Below are 22,160 nucleotides of genomic sequence, written 5' to 3' on the forward strand. Positions count from 1 at the left end.
AAAACTGCATAAAATAAGTCATACATTTGTTTCATATCTGTTAAATTTTCATTCAAAATCTTGTGCTAAGAATGCTGCTGAGAGGATGTGCTATGACCTGTGTCAGTTCTCTATAACATCTGTGTCAGGTAATAAATGAGCAAATGCAATAATCTTGAGTTTGTCATTTGGTGGACTCACAGGAGGAAAATGCCTGACCTAGAGTTTACATAACCACTCAGAGACATGGTGTCAACATACTCAAATACCTCTGCTCAGTCAGAATCTTTCTTCTTAATACAGTTTCTATGAAATTTTTCAATCTTAGAAAAAGAAAAACACAACTCTACAGTATTTATTTCAACAGAGCATATACTGCAAAGAAACCCTGTGCTTGGTGAGTATGCACAGGGTCTGTGCTACTGTCTGGCTGAGTTTTGGTGAAGTTATTCTGAAGCCATTTTGACTTCAGGTGACTGAAGGTGGCCATTAGCAAATTGATGCTTAATATTCAATCTCTTCTTACCTATTCGTCAAGAAAGGGACAGCAGCTTTATTCTCTTTTTAGAGCTAACTTGATATGAAAGTGAAATTGACTAAGAAATATGATCTTAAATTTTTCCTTATCTTATCTGAATTGCTCATTGGGGAGAAATTTTTCTCTAGTATGTAACAGCAGTCTACACCAAAACAACCCTACTCACTGGGCCTTTTCTCTGTGTTCTATGGAGCACATTTCAGGACCATCTCTCTAACCTCATACTACCTATTCTCCCTTTCTGGATAATGGAAAAATCTCACACTGAGAGCATTTAGCATTAAGCTAGTAGATCAATCCCTTTTGCAATTGGTATGGGATACATACACACACACACACACACGTTTGTATATGTGTATAAAAATACATATGTACACATATAATGTGTGCATACAATAAACCTTATTACTTTCTTATAGCCCCACGGACATAAAACTCATACCATATCTGATAATTTTTCCAAAAGACTCCATACTAAGTCAAATAAAATAATTCCTCAAAAAATATTTAAGTTACTGTAACGTGCCAAACATTTATTCAGGCACTGAGGATATGTCAGTGAATAAGTAAAATAGGCTCTTACCTTTATGGAGCTTATGGTCTATCAGAGAAAATCAGAAACTTAAAATAAATAATTATGATTAGGTAGGTATATTATAAAGTAAAGGCGGGCTGACTAAGACTCTAAAGAATAAGATAACAATATGTTAAAGAAGAGAGAATAATGTTCCAGTCAGAGAAGCAGCACATATAAATGTCCAGCATCAAGAAAGAATATCTCAAATTTAAGGAATTACAGGAAAAATATTTTCACAGGAATAGGGAATACAAGGGTACGGCTGTGAGACAGAGGTGCACAGTGATAGTCCATAGGAGGGAATAATAAACTCTGCCTGAGGACAGAGGATAGGTCACGACAACTTCACAGAAGTTAAGAATGAGGTACAACTTGTCCTACATGTAAGCAGTTTTTCAGGTTAAGGAAATAATAGTAAGAGGAAAGGCACATGGATGTGAAGCAACGAGTAACTCATCCAAGTATATCTAAAGAATATGTGACAAATACAGGGCAGTTCTACTCCAAAGTCCATGCATTAACCCATAAACAAACTTGGGGCTGCAGGACAGCAGTGAAGTATATGGATCCAAAGAGTCCTTAAGAAGCTGATCTGTGTTATACCCTAATGACTGCCAGGCTATTCCTAGACATTTACCTTTACAGTGCACTTTGCCATTTAATCCTTACACCAGCACTGAGCCCCAGTATACTGAATCAATATGTAAGGAGTTTAACTCAACAGTAAAAAGACAAATAACCCAATTTAAAAATGGGCCAAAAAATTGAGTAGACATTTTTCCAAAAAAAAAGACGTACGAATGGCCACCAGGTATATGAAAAGATGATGGACATCACTAATCATCAGGGAAATACAAATCAAAACTATAATAACATGACTCCTTACAGCTTTTAGGATAGCTTTTACCAAAGAGATAAGGAGTGATAACAAGTGTCTTTGAGGATGTGGAGAAAAGGAAGCCCTCATGCACTGTTGGTGGATGATAAATTGGTACAGTCATTATGGAAAAAAGTATACAAGTTCTTCAAAAAATTAAAAATAGATCTATTATATGATCCAGCAATCCCAATTCTGTGTATATATGCAAAGGAAATAAATCAGTATTTCAAGAAGATATCTGTAATCCTATGTTCATTGAAGTATTTTTTATAACAGCCAAGATATTGAAACAACTTAAGTGTCCATCATCTGATGAATGGATAAAGATGCGATATAAATATATACACATATATACATATACATATATATGTATTATTCAGCTGTTGAGAAGGAAATTCTTCCATTTGCAAAAACATGGGTAAAATAAGAGAACATAACGCTAAGTGAAATCAGCAAGACAGGGAAAGACAAATAATGGATGATCTCATATGTAGAATCTTTTTAAAGAGATCAAATTCAAAGAAACATAGTAAAAGGGTAGATACCAGGGGTAGGTAGACATAAGGAGATGGGAAAATGCTGGTCAAGGGTACAGGCCGTTAGTTAGTAGATGTATAAGTTCTGGGGATCTAAAGTACAACATGATGATTGTAGTTAATAATAATATATTGCATACTTGAAATCTGTGATTAGAGTAGATCTTAAGCATTCTCACCACATATGCAAAAGAGACAACTATGTGAGGTGATGGATGTGTTAATTAACCTGATTGTGGTAATACTTTTGCAAAGAATACATACATCAAATCATCACACTGTATACTACAAATATATACAATTTTATTTGTTAACTATACCTAAATAAAGCTGAAAAGAAAAATAAAAGTTGCACCAGATTTTACTAAAGAAGTTGAAGAATGATTAGACATCCCTATTACCTTGTAAATAGCATTGAGGCCTGTTACCTGCTATTTATTTGCTGCTTAATTTTTGCATATTCCAGTCACTTGCCTAGGTGGTCAAATTTTTAGCAAATACCTATGGTGAGTCCACCACATTAGGCACAGTAAGGGGATAAAATAACTAAAGTCTATGAACCTGAACTAGAATCAATTATGATTTAGTACAAGAGAAATGATATACAAGCAAACAGTCAATTAGAGTAGACACATTCAGATTATAACTCAGCAGAGCCAAGTAGGGTTAACCTGGGATAATGTCACCAAGAAATCAAAACTTTACTTAGTAACATTTATTCATTCATCTCTCATTTATAAGTTAATAAAAAGGCAGACTTTTAGAGCTAGCCTCTAGAATAAAAAAAAAAAAAAAAAAAAAACCAGGGTTTCTGTCAGTCACTAGTTTAAAAGTTGAGAAAGTTATTCAAGCTTTCTGTACCTCAGTTTCCTCCTTTGTAAAACAAGGATAATAGCAATGTCTACCTCATCAGCTGAAGCTTAAAAGAGATAATCAAATAAAATACTTAGCATAATGTCTGGCGTAACATAAGCCATTATAATTCTTCATCAGATATTTATTGGAGATTTAATAGGAAGCAAACACTCACATTATGCCAAGAATACAAAGATGAATCAAAGAACACTGGACTGCTAAATCACCTGCAAATAATTCTACCAAGGTAATATTTAAAGCACATATAACTTCTACATTCAGATTTCTATACTTGAAAGCTAATCATGAATTCTATCAAATTCGTCAAGTGTTGAGAATAAGAATGATTCAATGTTGTGAGGGCAAGTAAAAGAACAGCCTTAAATTAGACCTTTTCAAAAAGAATTAGCCTCATTGTTATTATTAAAAATATAAGGTAATCTCCTATGCCACTCATAAAAAAAGCTTTCATAATGAGTAGCTCCTAGCACCTAGAAAATTATTGTTTAGAGTTTAGACTATTCAAGCAAGACTAGTCCCTGTAAAGATATATTGAGCATAAAACAGGAAACCAACTCGAACTAAAAACAATTGCTTGAAGTGCTTATATGCTACACAGTTCTTTCCTGTAGAAGCAAATTACAGTGTGCAAATGAAAAAATACTCCCTTAGTGGAAAAACAAAACAAAACCCGAGTATGATATATGTTAAACTTATGTTTATGTCTTCATCTGTACAAGGAGAGTCCTTTGTTGTTCATTATCATTTACATAGAATCATTAGAAAAGCACATATAAGATAAAACTGGCATAACCCACAATATGCCTCAGTGCAAATAAAAAGAATTTAAAGCATTACGTGTGTCAATAGAGGAAAACTGAACTGAGAATTTTCTGAAAGATAGAATCTGTATCCATTTTCTCAGACTAAAATTGACAAACTTTTAGCAGAAGGTATCAGTACTTCTTTCCTACAATAAGCTTATTTTTTTAATTGAGGTATAATTGACATTTGGCATTATATTAGTTTCAGGTGTGCAACATAGTGATTCAACATTGGTATACATTTGAGAAATGATCACCATAAGAAGTCTAGTTACTGTCTATTACCATACAAAGTTAATACAATACTACTGACTTTATTCCCCTTTTTATACTTTACATCCCCTGACTTATTCTATAACTACAAGTTTGTACTCTTCAATCCCATTCACCCATTTCACACATATCCCACTAAACTTCCTACTGAACCAATCTTTCTCTGCCTATATGAGTCTGGATTTTGTTTAGTTTTGTTTGTTTGTTTTTAGATTTCACATATAAGTGAAATTATGCAGTTTGGCTTTCTCTAACTTATTTCACTTAGCATAATACCCTCACAGTCCACCCATTTTGTCACAAATGGCAAGATTTCATTTTTTATGGCTGAGTAGTATGCTACTGTATATATACCATATCTGTTTTAACCATTCAGCTATCAGTGAACACTTAGGTTGCTTTCATATCTTGGATACTGCAAATAACACTGCAATAAACATAAGGGTGTGTATATTTTTACTTATTGCTTTTTTATCTTCAGAAAAATATCCAGAAGTGGAATTTCTTGATCATATGGTAGTTCTATTTCTAAATTTTTTGAGGAAGCTCCATACTATTTTCCACAGTGGCTATACCAGTTTTTATTCTCACCAACAGTGTATGAGGGCTCCCTGTTCTCCACGTCCTTACCAACAATGGTCATTTCTTATCTTTTTTACAACAGCCATTCTGACAGGTGTGAGGTGGTATTTTATCGTGGTTTAAAATTGCACTTCTCTGATGATTAATGATGCTAAGCATTTTGTCACATGCCTGTTGGCCATCTGTATGTCTTGTTTTGGAAAATGGCTATTCAGATCTTCTGCCCATTATTTAAACAGATTGTTTGAGGATTTTTTTGTTGTTAGTGATTTGTATGAGTTCTTTATACATTTTGCATATTAACCCTTTATCAGAGATATGATTTGCAAATATTTTCTCCCATTCAGTAGGTTGTCCTCTTATTTTGTTGACAGTTTCTTTCACTGTGCAGAAGCTTTTCAGTCAAATGTAGTCTTAATTGTTTGTTTATTCTTTAGCCTCTAATCCATTTTGAATTAATATTTGTGTCTGGCATAAGACAGTGGCCCACTTTCATTCTTTTGCATGTTGCTATCTATTTTCTTAACACTATTTATTAAAGAGACTGTTCTTTCAAAGGGTCAGTGTTTTTAACAACACCCCCAGATATTATTATAAACAAACATAGACTATTACTAAATCACAAATTGGATGAGTATAAAAATAGTAACTAATGCTTATTACCAAATATTGTTCAGAGGCACTTCGCTCTACCTTTTATATATACTAATTTATTTAATCCTTATAATCGTCATGTGAGCTGGGTTCTACTTTTATCCATACTTTACAGATATGAAACAGGCACTGAAATAAGTAACTTGTCCAAGGCCGCAGAGTGAACTACAGTTTCTTCATTTGCAAGTAGTAATGAAAACAACATGTTAGCAAGAGAGCTTTACCACTGACAGTGTGATCCTGAGCATATTTTTCTATCTAATTCTCAAAACACCCTTAAAGTTAGTAATGAGGTTATCAGCATGTATATTTCACAAATGAAGTCAATTCAGAAGTGTTTTAAGCAGAGCTCAAACCCAGGGCTTCTGACCATAGTCTCATTTTCTTCATACTCTGGTTTGAAAACTTCATTTCACTTTCAGTATTCTATAATCCTATGAAATTGCAGAACCCTTTTCACATATAAATATAGATGTAGTTTATACAGCACTTATTTCTGTATCAAGCCCTTTTCTGGGTCTATTACATAATATCTTAACTCATTTAACCCTCATGATTTCATGGATAAGTAGTAGTATTATCCCCAATATATAAATGACGATACAAGAGGTAAAGTTTATTTAGCAAAGTATCTGAGACAGTAAACAGTAAGGCTAGGATTCAAACACAAGTAGCTGGACTCCAGAGGTTGTTCTTTTAACCATTACATGGCCCCACATACCATTACATTATATGGCCTAATAGGAAAAGTCAATCCTAAGTGCTTCTTTTTAAAAAGAAATACAGGCATTCTCTCTTTAGCTCGGAAGGTTAAGAATCTGACTGGTATCCATGAAGATGCATGTTCAATCCCTGGCCTGGCTCAGTGTGTTAAAGATCCAGTGTTGTCATGAGCTGTGGTGTAGGTTGCAGACCTGGCTCAGATCTGGCATTGCTGTGGCTGTGGTGTAGGCCGGCAGCTACAGCTCCAATTTGACTCCTAGCCTGGAAACATCCATATGCTGCAGGTGTGGACCCCGAAGGACAAAAATAAATAAATAAATAAAAATGAAAGGAAATACAGCATAATGTTTAAAATAGCATTTCTGACTTGAAACACCATTTAGAAGGTGAGGTGAATCAATCAATTAATCAATATTTATTGAATGTTTGCTTTGGGCAGGCATTATATTGTGCAATGCCTAGAATACAAACAAATATAAGCTACATCCCTGTTCTCAAAAGAAGTTCAGTCGAGTTGCTGAGAATAGGCCTATGTATATAAAGTAAGCCTTCAACATAATTGGGACAATCAATGTTTGTTGATTTAGGTTCAGTATAAATATCAAATGTGTGATACAGCTAATAAATGCTATAGAAAACTGCTAAGAAATTGAATAAAACCTAAACAAAATAAACCATGAGCAGGTAAGTACAACAGCAAAATGAAAATAAAAGTAGAAAATAGCACCCTTTACATAGAGAAATCCAAAAAGCATGATTTAGCAATAGATTTACCCTAAATCTCATCAATCCTTTTTGAAAAATTATATTACTTTGTATTTTAGATCAATATTTGGAGCATCAGATAAAGAATAAGAAGTGAAAAATGACTGAGAGTTTTTACAAAGACGTAAATTCTTTTAAACACCTGATTACTAAAGAGCTGTCTACAGAATTTAACGAAATACTTAGTTGCTGGATAACATAAAATGCTGCAATACTTCTTTATTTCTTTTTGAGCAGCTTAAACAACAATTTATTTCTCACAGTTCTGGAATTGGAGAAGTCCAAGATCAAGGCACCAGCAGGTTTAGTGTCTGGAGACACCTACTTCCTGGTTCTTAGGCCACTGCCTTCTTGCTATGTCCTCACATGGTGGAAGGAACAAGGAGCTTTCTGAGGTCTCCTTTCTAAGGGCACTAATCTCATTGATGAGAGCTCTACCTTTATGACCTCTAGAAGGCCCACCACTTAATATCATTATATTGGGGATTAGGATTTCAACATTCAAATTTGAAGTGGTGGCAAACATTCAGTCCATAATATCACATCAGACACACAGCAAATGTGGGAACTACTGAATTCTAATATAAACCCCTGCTAATCAAACTATGGTCCACATCTCCTGGGAATTTACTTGAAATTTTAAATCTTGGGGATCACCTTACATATACTTCACTGCACTTTTACAAGATCCTAGATGACTCATATGAACTTTTAAGTTTCAATAGCGGGCACTGATTCTAACCACTGTACTCCTAAACCTGCAGCACCAGGAACCTGTTTGAAATGCAAACTATCTGGTTCTACCCCAGATCTACTGAATCAGAACCCTTCTGAAGATGGGCCCAGCTGCTGCATTATTTCTTGACAGATCAGCACTTTATGTCTGTTACATTGGTAATAATATAAGGCACTATGAAACATCCAAAGAAAACATGCATCCTCAGCCTTAAATATATCTTTCCTTTCTGAGTCAAGAATTTAAGAGCACCTGCCTCCTTTTCTAGTGTCCGCCGCTTGATGGAGTTTACAGCATTTACATTAGAAATACAGGATCCACTAGAAACAAAGTGGAGTGGCTATTGGATCATTGAACATCATGAGTAAATGCCACCCTAATTACTCATTTTGATATTAATGTTAATTGTACTGCTGGTTAATTATATTTGGATAAGAAAACAGCAATACATATAGGAAAAAAAATCCTAACTTCACTGAGAAAAAAATGAAATGAATCACACTTAGGCATGGAAATCTGCTATAAAGGAGTAGAAGCTTATAGGAGAAACTTCTGTGTCAGGAGACAAAGAGTCTACCAGAGTTATTTACAGAAAAGGACTTTCTGCTTCTAAGAAATATTTAAGAACCATATACCATAATCTAGGTGTTGGCTATAGAAATGTGAAAAAAAAGATACAGTCCTTGACATTTAGGGTTAAATTTATTGAGAAAATAAAGACAATAAAGAAATAATTACAATATACTGTGTTAATAAGCATTATAATGGAGATTGGGCCTTCCTAAGGGAACATGTGAGAACTCTGGAAGAAGCAACTTACCCTCTGGAGAAATTAGGGAAGGCGGAAATGAAGAGATGACTATACATGGCATACTGAAGAAAGATCACACATGAAAGAGAAAGGCAGAAAAAATAAATCTAGAATTACACCAGAATCTCCTCCTTCAAAGGAATAAGTTTATTGTCAAGTGACCAAAATGGCTGAGTTTTCTTCTTAATAAGAAAAATGTCGGCGTTCCTTTTGTGGCTTAGTGGTAACAAACTCAACTAGTACCCATGAAGACACAGGCTTGATCCCTGGCCTCGCTCATGGCAAAGCATCTGGCATTGCCATGAGCTGCGATGTAGGTTGCAGACACAGCTCAGATCCTGCATTGCTATGGCTGTGGTGTAGGCTGGCAGCTGCAGCTCCAATTCGACCCCTAGCCTTGGAACTTCCATATGCCATGGATGCAGCCCTAAAAAGACAAAGAAAGAAAAATGTCCTGTGAAGGGCTGATTAATTTTATATAATTTGCTAAAACAGTTTTTGCATTTGCAAAAATTTTAAACCTGTCTCTCAAGGATCTTCAGATTGGTCAAAAATCCAGTGTGTTAGGAATGGAAAAGACACTATCCTCCTGACCACCACTGCCACCACTGCCCTCCACTGGTAAAAACACTCTGTAGGTAAAATCCACAAATGGATTGATCAAATGGAAATTTAAGATTTAAATTTACTGATTCTTTGCTCAAAATTATATGCAGCAAGGATATTCAATGCTACTCTTTATTGTGATGTAAGTCACATCTTCACTCTCGCTGCAAGGACTACTGTGTTTGAACCAGTCAGAATGTCATTTTTTTTGACAAATGATAGCACCAACAATCCACAGAAGAGGATTGTAGTTTTCCTAACAAGGGAGTGCAGAGGTCTCTCTGAAACAGAGAGCTGCATACTTAATCAAAATAGTTCACATTCAGCAAAAGAGAAGGAGGTTGGCAAGCATGAAAAGGTCCTCTTTGGCAGTGACCCTAAATGAAGCCAATATTGAAGAATAGCACCAGACTCTAATTCCCTGAAAACAGCCTCTCAACTCTATAATACTCAAATTCCCTATAGGCAGACTAAAGTCACTGGGCGTCTGTCCATCAAATGTGTATTAGTGACTCCTGCAAAGGTTCTCAAACTCCAAGCATTAGTTCCCTAAGCAAATCTGGCTGGGCAGCTAGTGTTAAAATAGGATATTTATTAAACCTTTTTTCAGCTGAACACATGGTATTACTGTTGCCAAAAAACAGATGACCCAGTGATTTAACAGAATTTAAGATATATAGAGGTTTTTCTTCTCTTTCCTTCCAAGCACCCCTGGCGTACTGTTTTGAGAGTATGATAAACAAGGACAAACAATTTAAACAATACTTTCAATAGTTTCAGAAACTACTCAAGAAAAGTGGCTTAAGAAACAATGACAAGGTGCCAATCCACTTCCAAAAATAATGAAGAAAAATTCCTGCAAAACTACATTTTATGCTTAAAGCTTTACCAATAACAAATGCATTTCAAGAGTAATTCTGTTGAAGAATGTGGATTGTTTGCTGAATTTTATAACTCTTATTTATTACAAAGAAAATCATGTCTTCCTCTTAATTTGAGGGTAATGCTACATTCACAACTGTCAGGAATTTATTTCTCAATACATGATAAAGTAAGTATCTTCGGAACATATCTTATATCTTCCTGTTACCAAATCATCAGATTGACTGAAAAACAAAAAACAAAACAAAAAAAAAAGGCCACTTACCTTAAGTGAGATAATTCCTTGACCTCTTCCAAATCCATCCTGTGGAAAACAAAAGCAATTATCAGGTCTATAGTCTGAGTTTTGAACTTCATATTTTTGAGACATAAGGAAAAATGTCATTATTAAACCAATAAATAGTTTTTTCTCATTCTCTAGATATTAAGGTTTTGATTCACCTCCAAGAGAAGAATGGATCTTTGTTTTTAGGATAATACAATACATAATCTGGCTAGGCAAAAATAAGCAAAGAACCCACAATGGCATGGAAAAGTATGAGATATTGAGATGTTTAAGCGTTTGTCATGAAATGTCAAAGGCTATGTGTTCATTGCTGGTGATAATTACAAATATCCAGAATGTGTTTCTTCTTTAGCATGCTGTTTTTCCTTTCTGAGAGCCTGAAAGTTTGGGCCTGAACTTCAAGTTGGAAGTGGTCAGATCTCTTCAAGTCATTCTAATTAAAAGGAAGTAGACTTGTCTCTACAACAGAGTAGAAAGAAAGAAACTAAGAAGATAAATGGCCAGTAGAATCTTGTGGAGAATCTTGATGATGAGACTGGGGGTCATTATATATAGTAGAATAGCTACTTTTGATATATTTTTATCATTGTTCCATTTACCATGACCACACAACAAATTAAACCCAAACTTAGTTGCAAGAAACAAACCCATTTATTTTCTTCATGGTTTTATAGGTGAGGAAAATTCAAATAGGGCAAAATAGAGATAACTTGAATGTTCTGTGATGTCTTAGGTCTCAGATGGAAGACAGTGAACTGAAATCATCTAAAGTTTGACATGTTTACACCTCAGGCATTTGTTGCCAGCTGTTGGCTAGCAGCCTCTCTTTTCCAATGGCCCTCTCCATGAAGTCTTTCCAAATGGTAGTGTCAAGGTCACCAGACTTCTTTCACAGCAGTTCCTGACTGCAAACACACATGTCCTGAGAGACAGAGAGGCAGAGAGATAAAGGCCTTACCATCTTCTACAACTTAACTACAGAATATCATCACCTCTACTTCTAAGGTAATTAGAAGCAAGTCACAAAAAAGGACTCATATTCAAGAGGAACAAACATAATGGGCCCCTAATGGAAGAGTATGTCAACATTGCTAAAGTAGACACACTTTAAGGGGGCCCAATGAGACACGCACTTGTGTAATTCCCTCTCCTTGAGTGTGAACCTTGCAACTGGCATCTAACCAACAGAATGCCACTCCTTTGACTATAGTATAAGACAAAGGTGGTGTTACACTGCTGCACAGAAATATTGCATATATATGTTATGGTCAAAATGTCTCTGTTGCCCTCAAATTCATACTTTGAAGCCCTAACTCAAAATGCAATGGTATTTAGGAGATAATTAGGTATTAGGGTGTGCCCTCATGATGAGATTAGTATTTTTATAAGAAGATACACCAGAGAGCTTGCTCTTTCTCTGTATGCTGCATGAGAACACAGCAAGAAGGTGTTCATCTATAGTCCAGGAAGGCAGTCCTTACAGACACAACCATGCTAGCACCCTGATCTTGTACTTCCAGCCTCCAGAATTGTGAGAATATGAACTTCTGTTGTCTAAGCCACCCAATCTATGGTATTTCATTATGCTATCTTGATATTGCAAAGATAATGGGATATCACTGTCAGAATTATGCTAGCAAACTGTAAAGAGAGATTATCTTGCTGGCCTTCTGCGATGTAAACTGCCTAAGGATAGATTTACATGGCAAGTAACTACAGGTAGCCTACAGAAGCTGAAGGCCTCAGTGCTACAGTTGTGAGATACTTTAAAAACACGTAAGCAAGCTTGGAAGTGAGTCTTTCCAGTAAAGCCTCCAGAGGGGAATGCAGCCCAGTCAACACCTGGATTGTAGCCTCCTGAGATCCTCAAGCAAAAAATCCAGCTAAGCCAGGCCTGGACTTTCATCAAAGAAACTGAGATAATAAATGAGTGTGATTTAATCCATTAAATTTTAGGTAAATTATTACACAGCAATAGAAAATCAATACAATCACTTTCTAAGATGAGCATGTGGCATGGTGTATCTTTGAGGACAGTGTGCCATCTTAGGAAAATATAATCTTCCACAACTGTTTATTCCTTTCTGTCATCCCTAAACCTTGAATAAACCTGAGTTGGACATAGCAGTAGAGAAGAGAATAGTGGCATATGAAAACCATTCTCAACAGTAAGTAATTTGTAGATGATTACAGAAAAGGTCCACAGTCAGGCAGCTGGATGAAATAGCAAAGCATATCCAAGACAGATTTGTGCAACATGTGAACAAGTTCCTCAAGTATTTCAAGAAATGACTTGAGTTGGGAATCTGGTAAAATGGTAGGACTTCTAATTTCAAATGGGTTTGAGCATCAGACTACTGTTATTTGGGCATTCAAAGGAAATGTCTTCCAGACTACGGCAACGTTTATGACTTACAGGTCATAGGTAGTGTAACAGTGGGAATAGACATATTGGAATAGACTTTTTTTTTGCTTAAATCATAGATATCTCTCTGTAACTTAAACTTAATTATCTTTAGTTAAACCTTTTGTTTAGGACTTACTGACCACCCAAAATTCAAATGTTTTTTAGTCCCATATGCATTTATATTCATTGAAACAAATAGTTAATAGACTCCTACTGTGTGCTAGGTTAAAATATATAGACAAAGCCATCCTCAATGGAAAATCAAATACGGTCATCAAGCATAAAGGTTTTTCACAGTTCCTATTACTTTACTTAGGCAATTTTCTTATTTCTGTAAAACACATAAAAGCATAGCCTTCATATTTTCTCTTTTGGGAGAAATATGTTTATGATAATAAAATATCTAATGTTATTGAGTATATTTTATGTGCTAGATACTGCGCTAAAATTACATTCATTACCTCTTTTAATCTTCACAACTCTTTGGGGTAGATCTATTATTATCCCAATTTTACTAATGAGAAAATTTAGAATTAGAGGGACTAAAAAGTTTTCCTAAGGTGAAATAGTAAGTGGTAGAAGTAGGATTGAGGTGATAGAGAATTGATAGAATATTAGTGTATAAAGATTTCCTTTTATACGCAGAAACATGCAGATTAATAAAATCTTAAAAGTCATTTCATCTCTTGTTTCTTCTCCAAGGAATTTATTGAGATGCTCAATTAGAACAGATGTGGTTTCAGAATTCTAGTTTTAGCCTGACCTGTCAGGAAGCTCTGGTATGAGAATTATACCATTTTGTCCTACCCAGAGGCAAGGTAACTAGACTATTTATGTCCCACATGTGAAAGTCACTGGCTGCAAGCTGGGGGAGAGGGAGAGGAAGGAAGAAGGGAAGGGCATAATCTTCCTGACATCTCCAGGCAAAGTGGCTCCCATCAGGTTAGGGAAATCTTCAGAATAAGGATGCAAGTGTGTGCCATTAACAACCAATACCTATAGTAGCCAGAAGATGGATAAAAGGTCTTTTAAAAGGAACTTGGGCTGGGCTCTAATAGCATCTGACACATCTGCCAATCGCCACCTGGATACTTATAGTGAGAAGGAATTCACCATCACACACAGACAACCCTTTTTTTTTCCTACCTAACAAGGCAGATCATTATAATCTTGGACAGCTTAAATAGAAAAGTCTTTCTCTTGTTGGATGTAGAACAGAGAGGTCATTCGAGGACAGCATATACAAAGGCACAGAGTACAAAAAGCAGAATGGTATATGTTGTTACCATAGCTGATATTAAGATTTATTACAGGCAGAACTTAAGGTGTGGGGGAGTAAAAAGTTAAAAAGATAAATCTAGGAAGATGGTTATAGGCCAGGTAGACTGATAATGAAAGACATACATGCCTCATGAAGGACTTGCAATGATGCTCTAAGATACCACTAAATGTACTTTAGCAGGAAAAGAAAATGATCATCTCTTACAGAAGATTCTGAAAGCAATACAGAGAGCAACGTACTTCATTACATTACTGTTATGGGGTTTTCACATCTGTGTTTCCTCTGGACTTTTAGTTAAGACAGGAACCTAGCCTTCTTTATCCTTCTACCGTGAGTACCTAAAATAGTAAATACATTTGGAACTGAAATGAACTGAACTGATCATAAAAAAGAGACATCATTACAACTCAGGTGAGAGATATTCTAAATCAGGAGTCAGAAAACCACAGCCCACAAGCCTAATCTGGCTCACCAACTCTTTCTGTAAATAAAGTTCTACTGGAAAATGGCCACAACAATTTATTTACACATTGTCTATAGTTGTATTCATGTTGTTACAGCAAGAGTAGGTTAATTAGAGACCATATGGCCTAGAAAGTAAAATATTTAATATGTAATTCTGTAAAGGTACAGAAAAGGTTTGCTGACCCCTGGACTAAACTGAAGTGGTCGCCATATAAATGAATAGGGGGGCTGGATGTAAATGATATTTAGAAGGCAAAATGATTTGGTGTAGCCACTACTTTTTGTCCCTAGTTCTATTTCTTGATATCATATACACATTAGAGGCCCACATTATAATTATGTATAAAAAACTTTCAAGTGTCCTAGTGCAACCTTTGACAAGTCCTATTTACTTTCACAAATTCAAATGGAACTATTATTTCCATAAAGATCCTTAAACTCTGAAGGACACACAGTGGAGTTCACTTAACACACAGGACTACAAATCCAAAACGGAAGGAATATCTAGTCCACTTAGACAAAGACAGTCCTGCAGTAATGGGACAATATCAACCCTGGGATCTCTTATATAAATCTTCTAAAAGGCTCCCAACCTCTAAATTATTGCCACGTTCTTGTTTTCACCGCAGGTCTTCAGAGATGGCCTATATCTTTTTCACCTCATTAAGCTGCTCTGCACCAGAGTCCTCTAAAAACTTTTCACCTGAAAAGTACCCATAAGGCTTGAACTTCTTGTCCCTTCTCTATTGGTCAGAACATAAAAGATTGTAATTCAAAGAAAAAGTAAAGAACTGTCATGGTCCTTTTTGTTGGCATTAATCTCTGAACAGCAGATTTAGGGTGACTAATGTTTTTCAGTTCCTGGTTCTCCACTTCCTGTTTGAATATACACTACAAAGTGTTGGTGAAATGTATTTATAGGACACAGTCAGCTAGTTGCCAGGCTCTTTGTATCAGGACTTGAAAGATAAAGGCAAGCTCCTTTCTTTAAAAAAAAAAAAAAAAAAAAATAATCTGTAGACATAGAAATATATAATCTTAGTCATAGCACCAATAACCCTGGACAGGCAAAATAAGACAATTTAAAAGTTGCTTATAAGAAAAAATTGATTTTTAAATAGCACACCTTGAAATAACAAGCCAATGAGAAAAATTTTTCCTACTTTTCACGGAATAAGTTTAAGAAAAACTAAATAACAAATAATATATTTGGTACCTTTATATGTGATGATTCTTTGCTTCAAATATTTAGTTGCTACTATTATTTTGAAGAAAGTAAAACTTAACCCTACCATACATCATGCACCAAAATATTTTTCAAATTAATTCAATATTTAAGTGTGAAGACAAGCACAAATATATAAAACCAGTGGAAAATGTAAGTAAATATTTTTCTAATTTTAGAGTAGAGCAGAATTCTATAGGAATATGCATAAAAGCAGAATTTGAAAGACAGTGACAGATTCCAATATAAAAAATCTTTAGAGTTCTAGTTATCTTCAAACAGAATATTCAAAATTTTAAAACAAATAACCATATGGAAAACATTTCAATGGGTGTAACTAGAAGTTCTGTCCTCTTTTTTTTTCCAAGAAGAAACACATGAAAATATAATTTTTAAGATGTTCATTTAGTATGATTATAATAATAAAGAAGGAATAAAAATGACCACTAAATATATTAACAAATTATCAGCCTTGCATATAATCAAATGAATATAACTAAAACTGCAATAAACTACTTTTTTTGCCTATGTATGAGTAAAGATATTTTATTTAAAAAATAGTACACAGCTGTATTAGTTCAAATAGTTTTGGTAGCAAATAACAGAAGATTGATTCAAAATAACTTAAAAACCCAGTGGAAAATTAGTGAACCCTCAAAAAATTTTAATTCCAGAGATAAATGTGCCTTCAGGCATGATTTAATCAATAATCAAGCTTCAATTCTCTTTAATTTTTTGGATTTGGTCTATTTATCAGCATTGTGCTAAAGATGACTGCCTTCATGGAGGCAAAATGGCTACAGTAATTCCAAGAGTTAGTTCTGCTCAACACCATTCAGAAAAAAAGAGTATCTCTTCTATCAACAAGTTCAGTCCTAGCATTCATTCTGATTAAATAAATTTAGGTCAGGTGTCCAATCCTTAACTCATCACCATGGCCAAGGACTGGCTTAGTCCTGTGTTAAATGCCCATGCCCAAACCAGTCACTGTAGCACAGGAGATGACAGTTTGATAACTGACTTAAAGCATTTAGGGCCCATTCCTGATGATCAAGACAGAGTAAATCCTCTCTAAGTTTTGTAACTCTTACATAATGGAGGAAGAGGGATAAATTAGTTGCACTGAGGTTGTACAGACAAACAAGTTTATTTATTCATTTTTCTACTTTTTTTGTCTTTTTGCCATATACCATGGCCACTCCCATGGTATATGGAGGTTTCCAGGCTAGGGGTCTAATCAGAGCTATAGCCGCCGGCCTACACCAGAGCCACAGCAATGTGGGATCCGAGCCCTGTCTGCAACCTACACCACAGCTCACGGCAATGCCAGATCCTTAACCCACTGAGCAAGGCCAGGGATGGAACCTGCAACCTCATGTAGTCGGATTCCTTAACCACCACGCCACAATGGGAACTCCATACAGACAAACAAGTTTAGTTAGGCACAATGTATGGAGCAATAAACTATTCAGATATTTGTGGAAAAATTGAACTGAACATTAAAGCATTAAAAATGTATGTACTACATTTGTTCCAGAATATGAGATCTTAAAATTTATCCTTAGGAATTAATCATAAATGCAAAGACATATCTACTATGTTCATTAACAATATCCAAAAATTAATGCCCCAAAATGGAAAATTAAATAAATTCTGATACATAAATATAATGGTATATTATACAGACTTTAAATATAATAGCTTAGGAGAATATTTACTGACATGTAAATCTTCTCAATAAATATTACACTATGTATTATATATAAATTCCCAATAATGTTACATTATTAAAACCCGTGAAATAATCCATGTTGGTTACTTATTTTAAAATTTTGAATATTCTGTTTTAAAATATTGTCAACTGAAAGAAAAATACTCAACATAAAAGCTGTGAGTTGCATTTTATTCAGGATCTTACAGAGGGCTATAGCCCAGGAAACAGCCTCTCAGTAGCTCTGAGAGAATTGCTCCAACGAAGCAGAGGAGAGACCAGTATATATATGATTTTAGCTAGGGAACACGTGCAGTCACGCATACATCTCAGTTAAAGGTTACTATTGGTTACATGAAACAGATTTTCATGCTTTTCTCTGTATGGGAAGATGCAAGAATCCAGTTTCATTATAGTTCTGAAATACACATCCAAGAGACCTGTTTCTCCAAAGCATAGAGTACCTCATCCTGTTTTTCATCCTGAATTCCCCTCAGGGTATACTGCTGGTCAGTGACTACAATGGCTAATGACTTAATCCTAGTAGAACTGGATGGGGAGCAACATTTTTTTGTTTTACAATATTCAGAAGAATTAACAGATGATCCTATTTTATTAAAAAATATATGTGTTCATTGAAAAAGATTTAAATACATCAACATATAAATATTTGTCTCTGGATAGAGGAATTGCAGATAGTTTTTTTTTCATAACTTTCTGTATTTTGTAAATATTCTTAATGCTTATGAATTACTCCAATAATAAAACTTTCAAATTTAGTTTAAAAGAAATAATAAAATGAATCCATATTATAAAATGATTTAATGGGAACTGTGACTTTAAGAATGTGTTGGTGAAGAATTCCAAGAGTTCCCAACTACAGGTTGAAAGGAAGCCCATAAAAAAGCAGAGCCCTAGAAATGAAATCTTTAAGTAATCTGCATCTTATCCCTAGAGGAGCACCAGCATGCAGTCACCTGAGCATTAGCCCATCTGAGATCCAGTATGCTGATTTTATCCAAAATGATTCTCCTACCCTCTGGGGAAGAGCTTAAGGTAAACAAAGAAATATCAAACCTCTCAAGAGGGCTTTTTTTAACTCCCTGAGAAATCCCTTTTTGAGAATAGGCACAAATACTCTTATTTCTATGTAAGTGATGTCTAATAGCGCAAAATTGCAATACATGTAGTCCTAGCTGCACTATATGTAGCTTCAACTTGTATATAATTGATTCAAATAGAAAAAACTGGGCTAGCCTACATGAAATTATGTATACACAGGGTATAGAACTAACCTTCTCAACTGGATTTGATAACTTTCTAAAAGTCAGTTAAAATATAACTGTTTGTTGGTTTCATCTATTAAGGTATCATTATATAGGCAGAGACCATAGAAGCTAAATATGCATCATCTATAGAGGAGCTGCAAGACTGAACAATATACAGCACTGTATAATGTGAGAGGATTCCTGGTATATAAGCTGTCTGCACATAGCAGGCCCTAACTCCACTGCTGTAGAATGTACTCTATTCTTCAGTCACCACAGGACAAATATACTGCAACAAGAAAAGAAAAGGGAAAAGAAGAGCATAGGTATCATGAAATAGTTTACTCTTCCAATTTAAGAGAGCAAAATTCAAGGCATTCATTTATTTAATGCCCTCTAAGGAAGGGAAAGGGTGGTGGATGACTGAATGGCTAGATCAACGAATGGATGGATGGATAGATGGATTTTTGCTAGATAGATGGATGGGTACATGGCTTAATAAGTGAGAAGGTAATTAAATGAACAAGTGAAATAATAAATGAAAATATGAACAAAAGAAATTATATAAAGTATGGGAAAAACTTAAAGATGCTCGTAAGAAGCTTGTGAATTCAGAAATGGCAAAAATTGGAGAAAAATAAGAAGTAATGACCCTCTATAGACATGAATGAAGTGACAGAATCTAGGAGAAAAAAAAAACTAATAAATAAAATTGTGGAACTTGTAAGCCCTAGAGAAAAAGAAAAAAAAAAAATAGCACCTCTAAAGATGAGCAAAGGAGCCAAGTGGGGGTTAGAGGATCAGCTCTGACTGCATGCAACATTGAATCTTGATGCAATGAGAATATCTCTACTTCTGAAGACAGCAGACTCCAAGAGCTTCACTGAAAGTGGCATTAACCTTTCATGCATAGAAATATGCATGGAAATATTATAAATATTTTTAAGGGCCCAAACATTGTATACACCAAGTTGAGATAAATTCTAGCCATTTATAAATAACACATTTTTTGATAATAATACAAACCATCAAAATTTAAAAATACAAATAAATTAAGGGAGTTCTCATTGTGGCTCAGTGGTCTGACTGGCATCCATGAGGATGTGAGCTAGATCCTTGGCCCCACTCAGTGAGTCAAGGATTGCATAGAGTCCAAAGATAATTCAGGTCACAGAATTGATTTCTTCAAGCAACATAACAATGCTATGTACTGCTTCCTTTTGTCTTCTGCTCGGCCTACTTTGATAAGAGCCTCTTCCTCTTAGAGCTACCAAATGGCTGCCAACAATGCCTGGGAATACATTTTTTTTTCTCCTTAAGGTTTATAGAAAGAGCACATCTTACCCAATCCTCAAACAAAAATCCCAAGTCTCACAGTAGATCAGTTTGTGTCATGTGCCCATTCCTGAGCTTTGAAAAGGAGTTTAGATATTGTCAATAACCAGTCTTAAGAATAGTGTGAATTCAGGTTTCGTCCAGCCTTCACTAATATTGAGAATTAACCTTCTAAAAAAATCAAAATGAAATCAAAAGCTGTAAACTTGATAGCTAAAAAGAATAGGCCTTTTTTTCTTTTTTTTTTCATATTCTATTTATTCATTTAATTTTAAATATCTTTTCTTTCTTTAATTGTTATTTCCCCAACTTTTTTTTCTCCTGTACAGCACGGTGACCCAGTTACGCATACATGTACACATTCTATTTTCTTACATTATCGTGCTCCATCATAAGTGACGAGACAGAGTTCTCAGTGCTACACAGCAGGATCTCATTGCTAATCCATTCCAAAGGCATTAGTTTGCATCTATTAACCCCAAGACCCCAATCCACCACACTCTCTCCCCCTCCTACTTGGCAACCACAAGTCTATTCCTCAAGTCTATGATTTTCTTCTCTGTGGAAACATTCATTTGTGCTGTATATTAGATTCCAGTTATAAGTGATATCATATGGTATTTGTCTTTCTCTTTCTCAATTATTTTACTCAGTATGAGAGTCTCTAGTTCCACCCATGTTGCCACAAATGGCATTATTTCATTCTTTTTTATGGCTGAGTAGTATTCCATTGGGTATATATACCACATCTTCCTAATCCAATCATCTGTCAGTGGACATTTGGATTATTTCCATGTCTTAGCTATTGTGAATAGTGCTGCAATGAACATGCAGGTGCCTGTGTCTTTTTTAAGGAAATTTTTGTCCAGATATATGCCCAAGAGTGGGATTGCTCGGTCATATGGTAGTTCTATGTATAGATTTCTAAGGTACCTCCATACTATTCTCCACAGTGGTTGTACCAGCTTACATTCCTGCCAACAGTGCAGGAGGGTTCCCTTTTCTCCACACCCCTCCAGCATTTGTTATTTGTGAACTTATTAATGATGGCCATTCTGACTGGTGTGAGGTGGTATCTCATGGTAGTTTTGATTTGCATTTCTCTAATAATCAGTGATATTGAGCATTTTTTCATGTGCTTATTGGCCATCTGTATATTTTCCTTTGGGGGCAACCACAAATCTTTTCGTTCTTATCGGTTTGGACTTTTTTATGAAAGCTTGGGCTCTAAAATTAGATGGTCTATATTTGCATTTTGTTTCCCTTACTAGGTAGAGTTGTTTCATTTTAAGCAAGTGAGAGAAATTCTTTGAAAAACAGGAATAATAACAATGGAATCCATTCCTGGAGTTTTATGAACATAAGTGCAATAAAATTTTTAAAAACCTGGTGAATGTTATGTTTTGTTTATAATTATTATATTACCTTTATTAGTAACTTGTTATGATTAGGTAATGATTACCTAATCATTCCCTTTGCTCATTTTCTATTGGGAGTAGCCATTTTTAATCACAAAAGGAATTTTATTTTACTGTTTGAAGTATATATTTCTTAATTTAAAACATATATGTAAGTACTCATATTTTCTTCACTAGTTAAATGGCAACACCTACAGACACTGGTCACGAATATCTGAAAAACTGAAAAAGTAGTCACTTTAGAAACATTGGAAAATCACTGATGACAGGGTGAGAAAATTTTGGCTTATCTTCTTCCATTTCCAAGGTACTTTGCATATAAGGCATTTGCGTTATTATAGCTCCCTGAAAACTACAGAACACTAGACTTTCTTGTCTATAGCATTTCAGACAAAACGCCAGCAATGATTATTAATGACAAAACTAATACCAAATTAGTCACCTCAGAGACAACTAAAATCATGTAGGAGGTTATTTGTTAGACCTTCTATAAATTCCATAAAATCTCAGCCTCTTATTATAATATCTTTTTAAAATAAAGA

The 22,160-nt window shown here is 34.9% G+C and overlaps 1 protein-coding gene across 1 annotated transcript in view; it reads right to left on the minus strand.

The window, feature by feature from the left end:
- LOC146402866 (uncharacterized) overlaps nucleotides 1-22,160 on the minus strand; it is an 805,401-nt gene that overhangs the window by 681,313 nt on the left and 101,928 nt on the right. Inside the window, exon 3 of the mRNA XM_084965716.1 lies at nucleotides 10,487-10,525. Coding sequence (XP_084821842.1) covers nucleotides 10,487-10,525 — 39 coding nt within the window. The remainder of the gene's footprint in view (nucleotides 1-10,486; nucleotides 10,526-22,160) is intronic.

The sequence above is a fragment of the Sus scrofa genome, chromosome 6 (assembly GCF_054392235.1).
Source record: "Sus scrofa isolate SSC_HxYL_T2T_F1_AM1 chromosome 6, Sscrofa_HxYL_maternal_Yorkshire_Landrace_v2.0, whole genome shotgun sequence".
Classification (NCBI taxonomy): Eukaryota; Metazoa; Chordata; class Mammalia; order Artiodactyla; family Suidae; genus Sus; species Sus scrofa.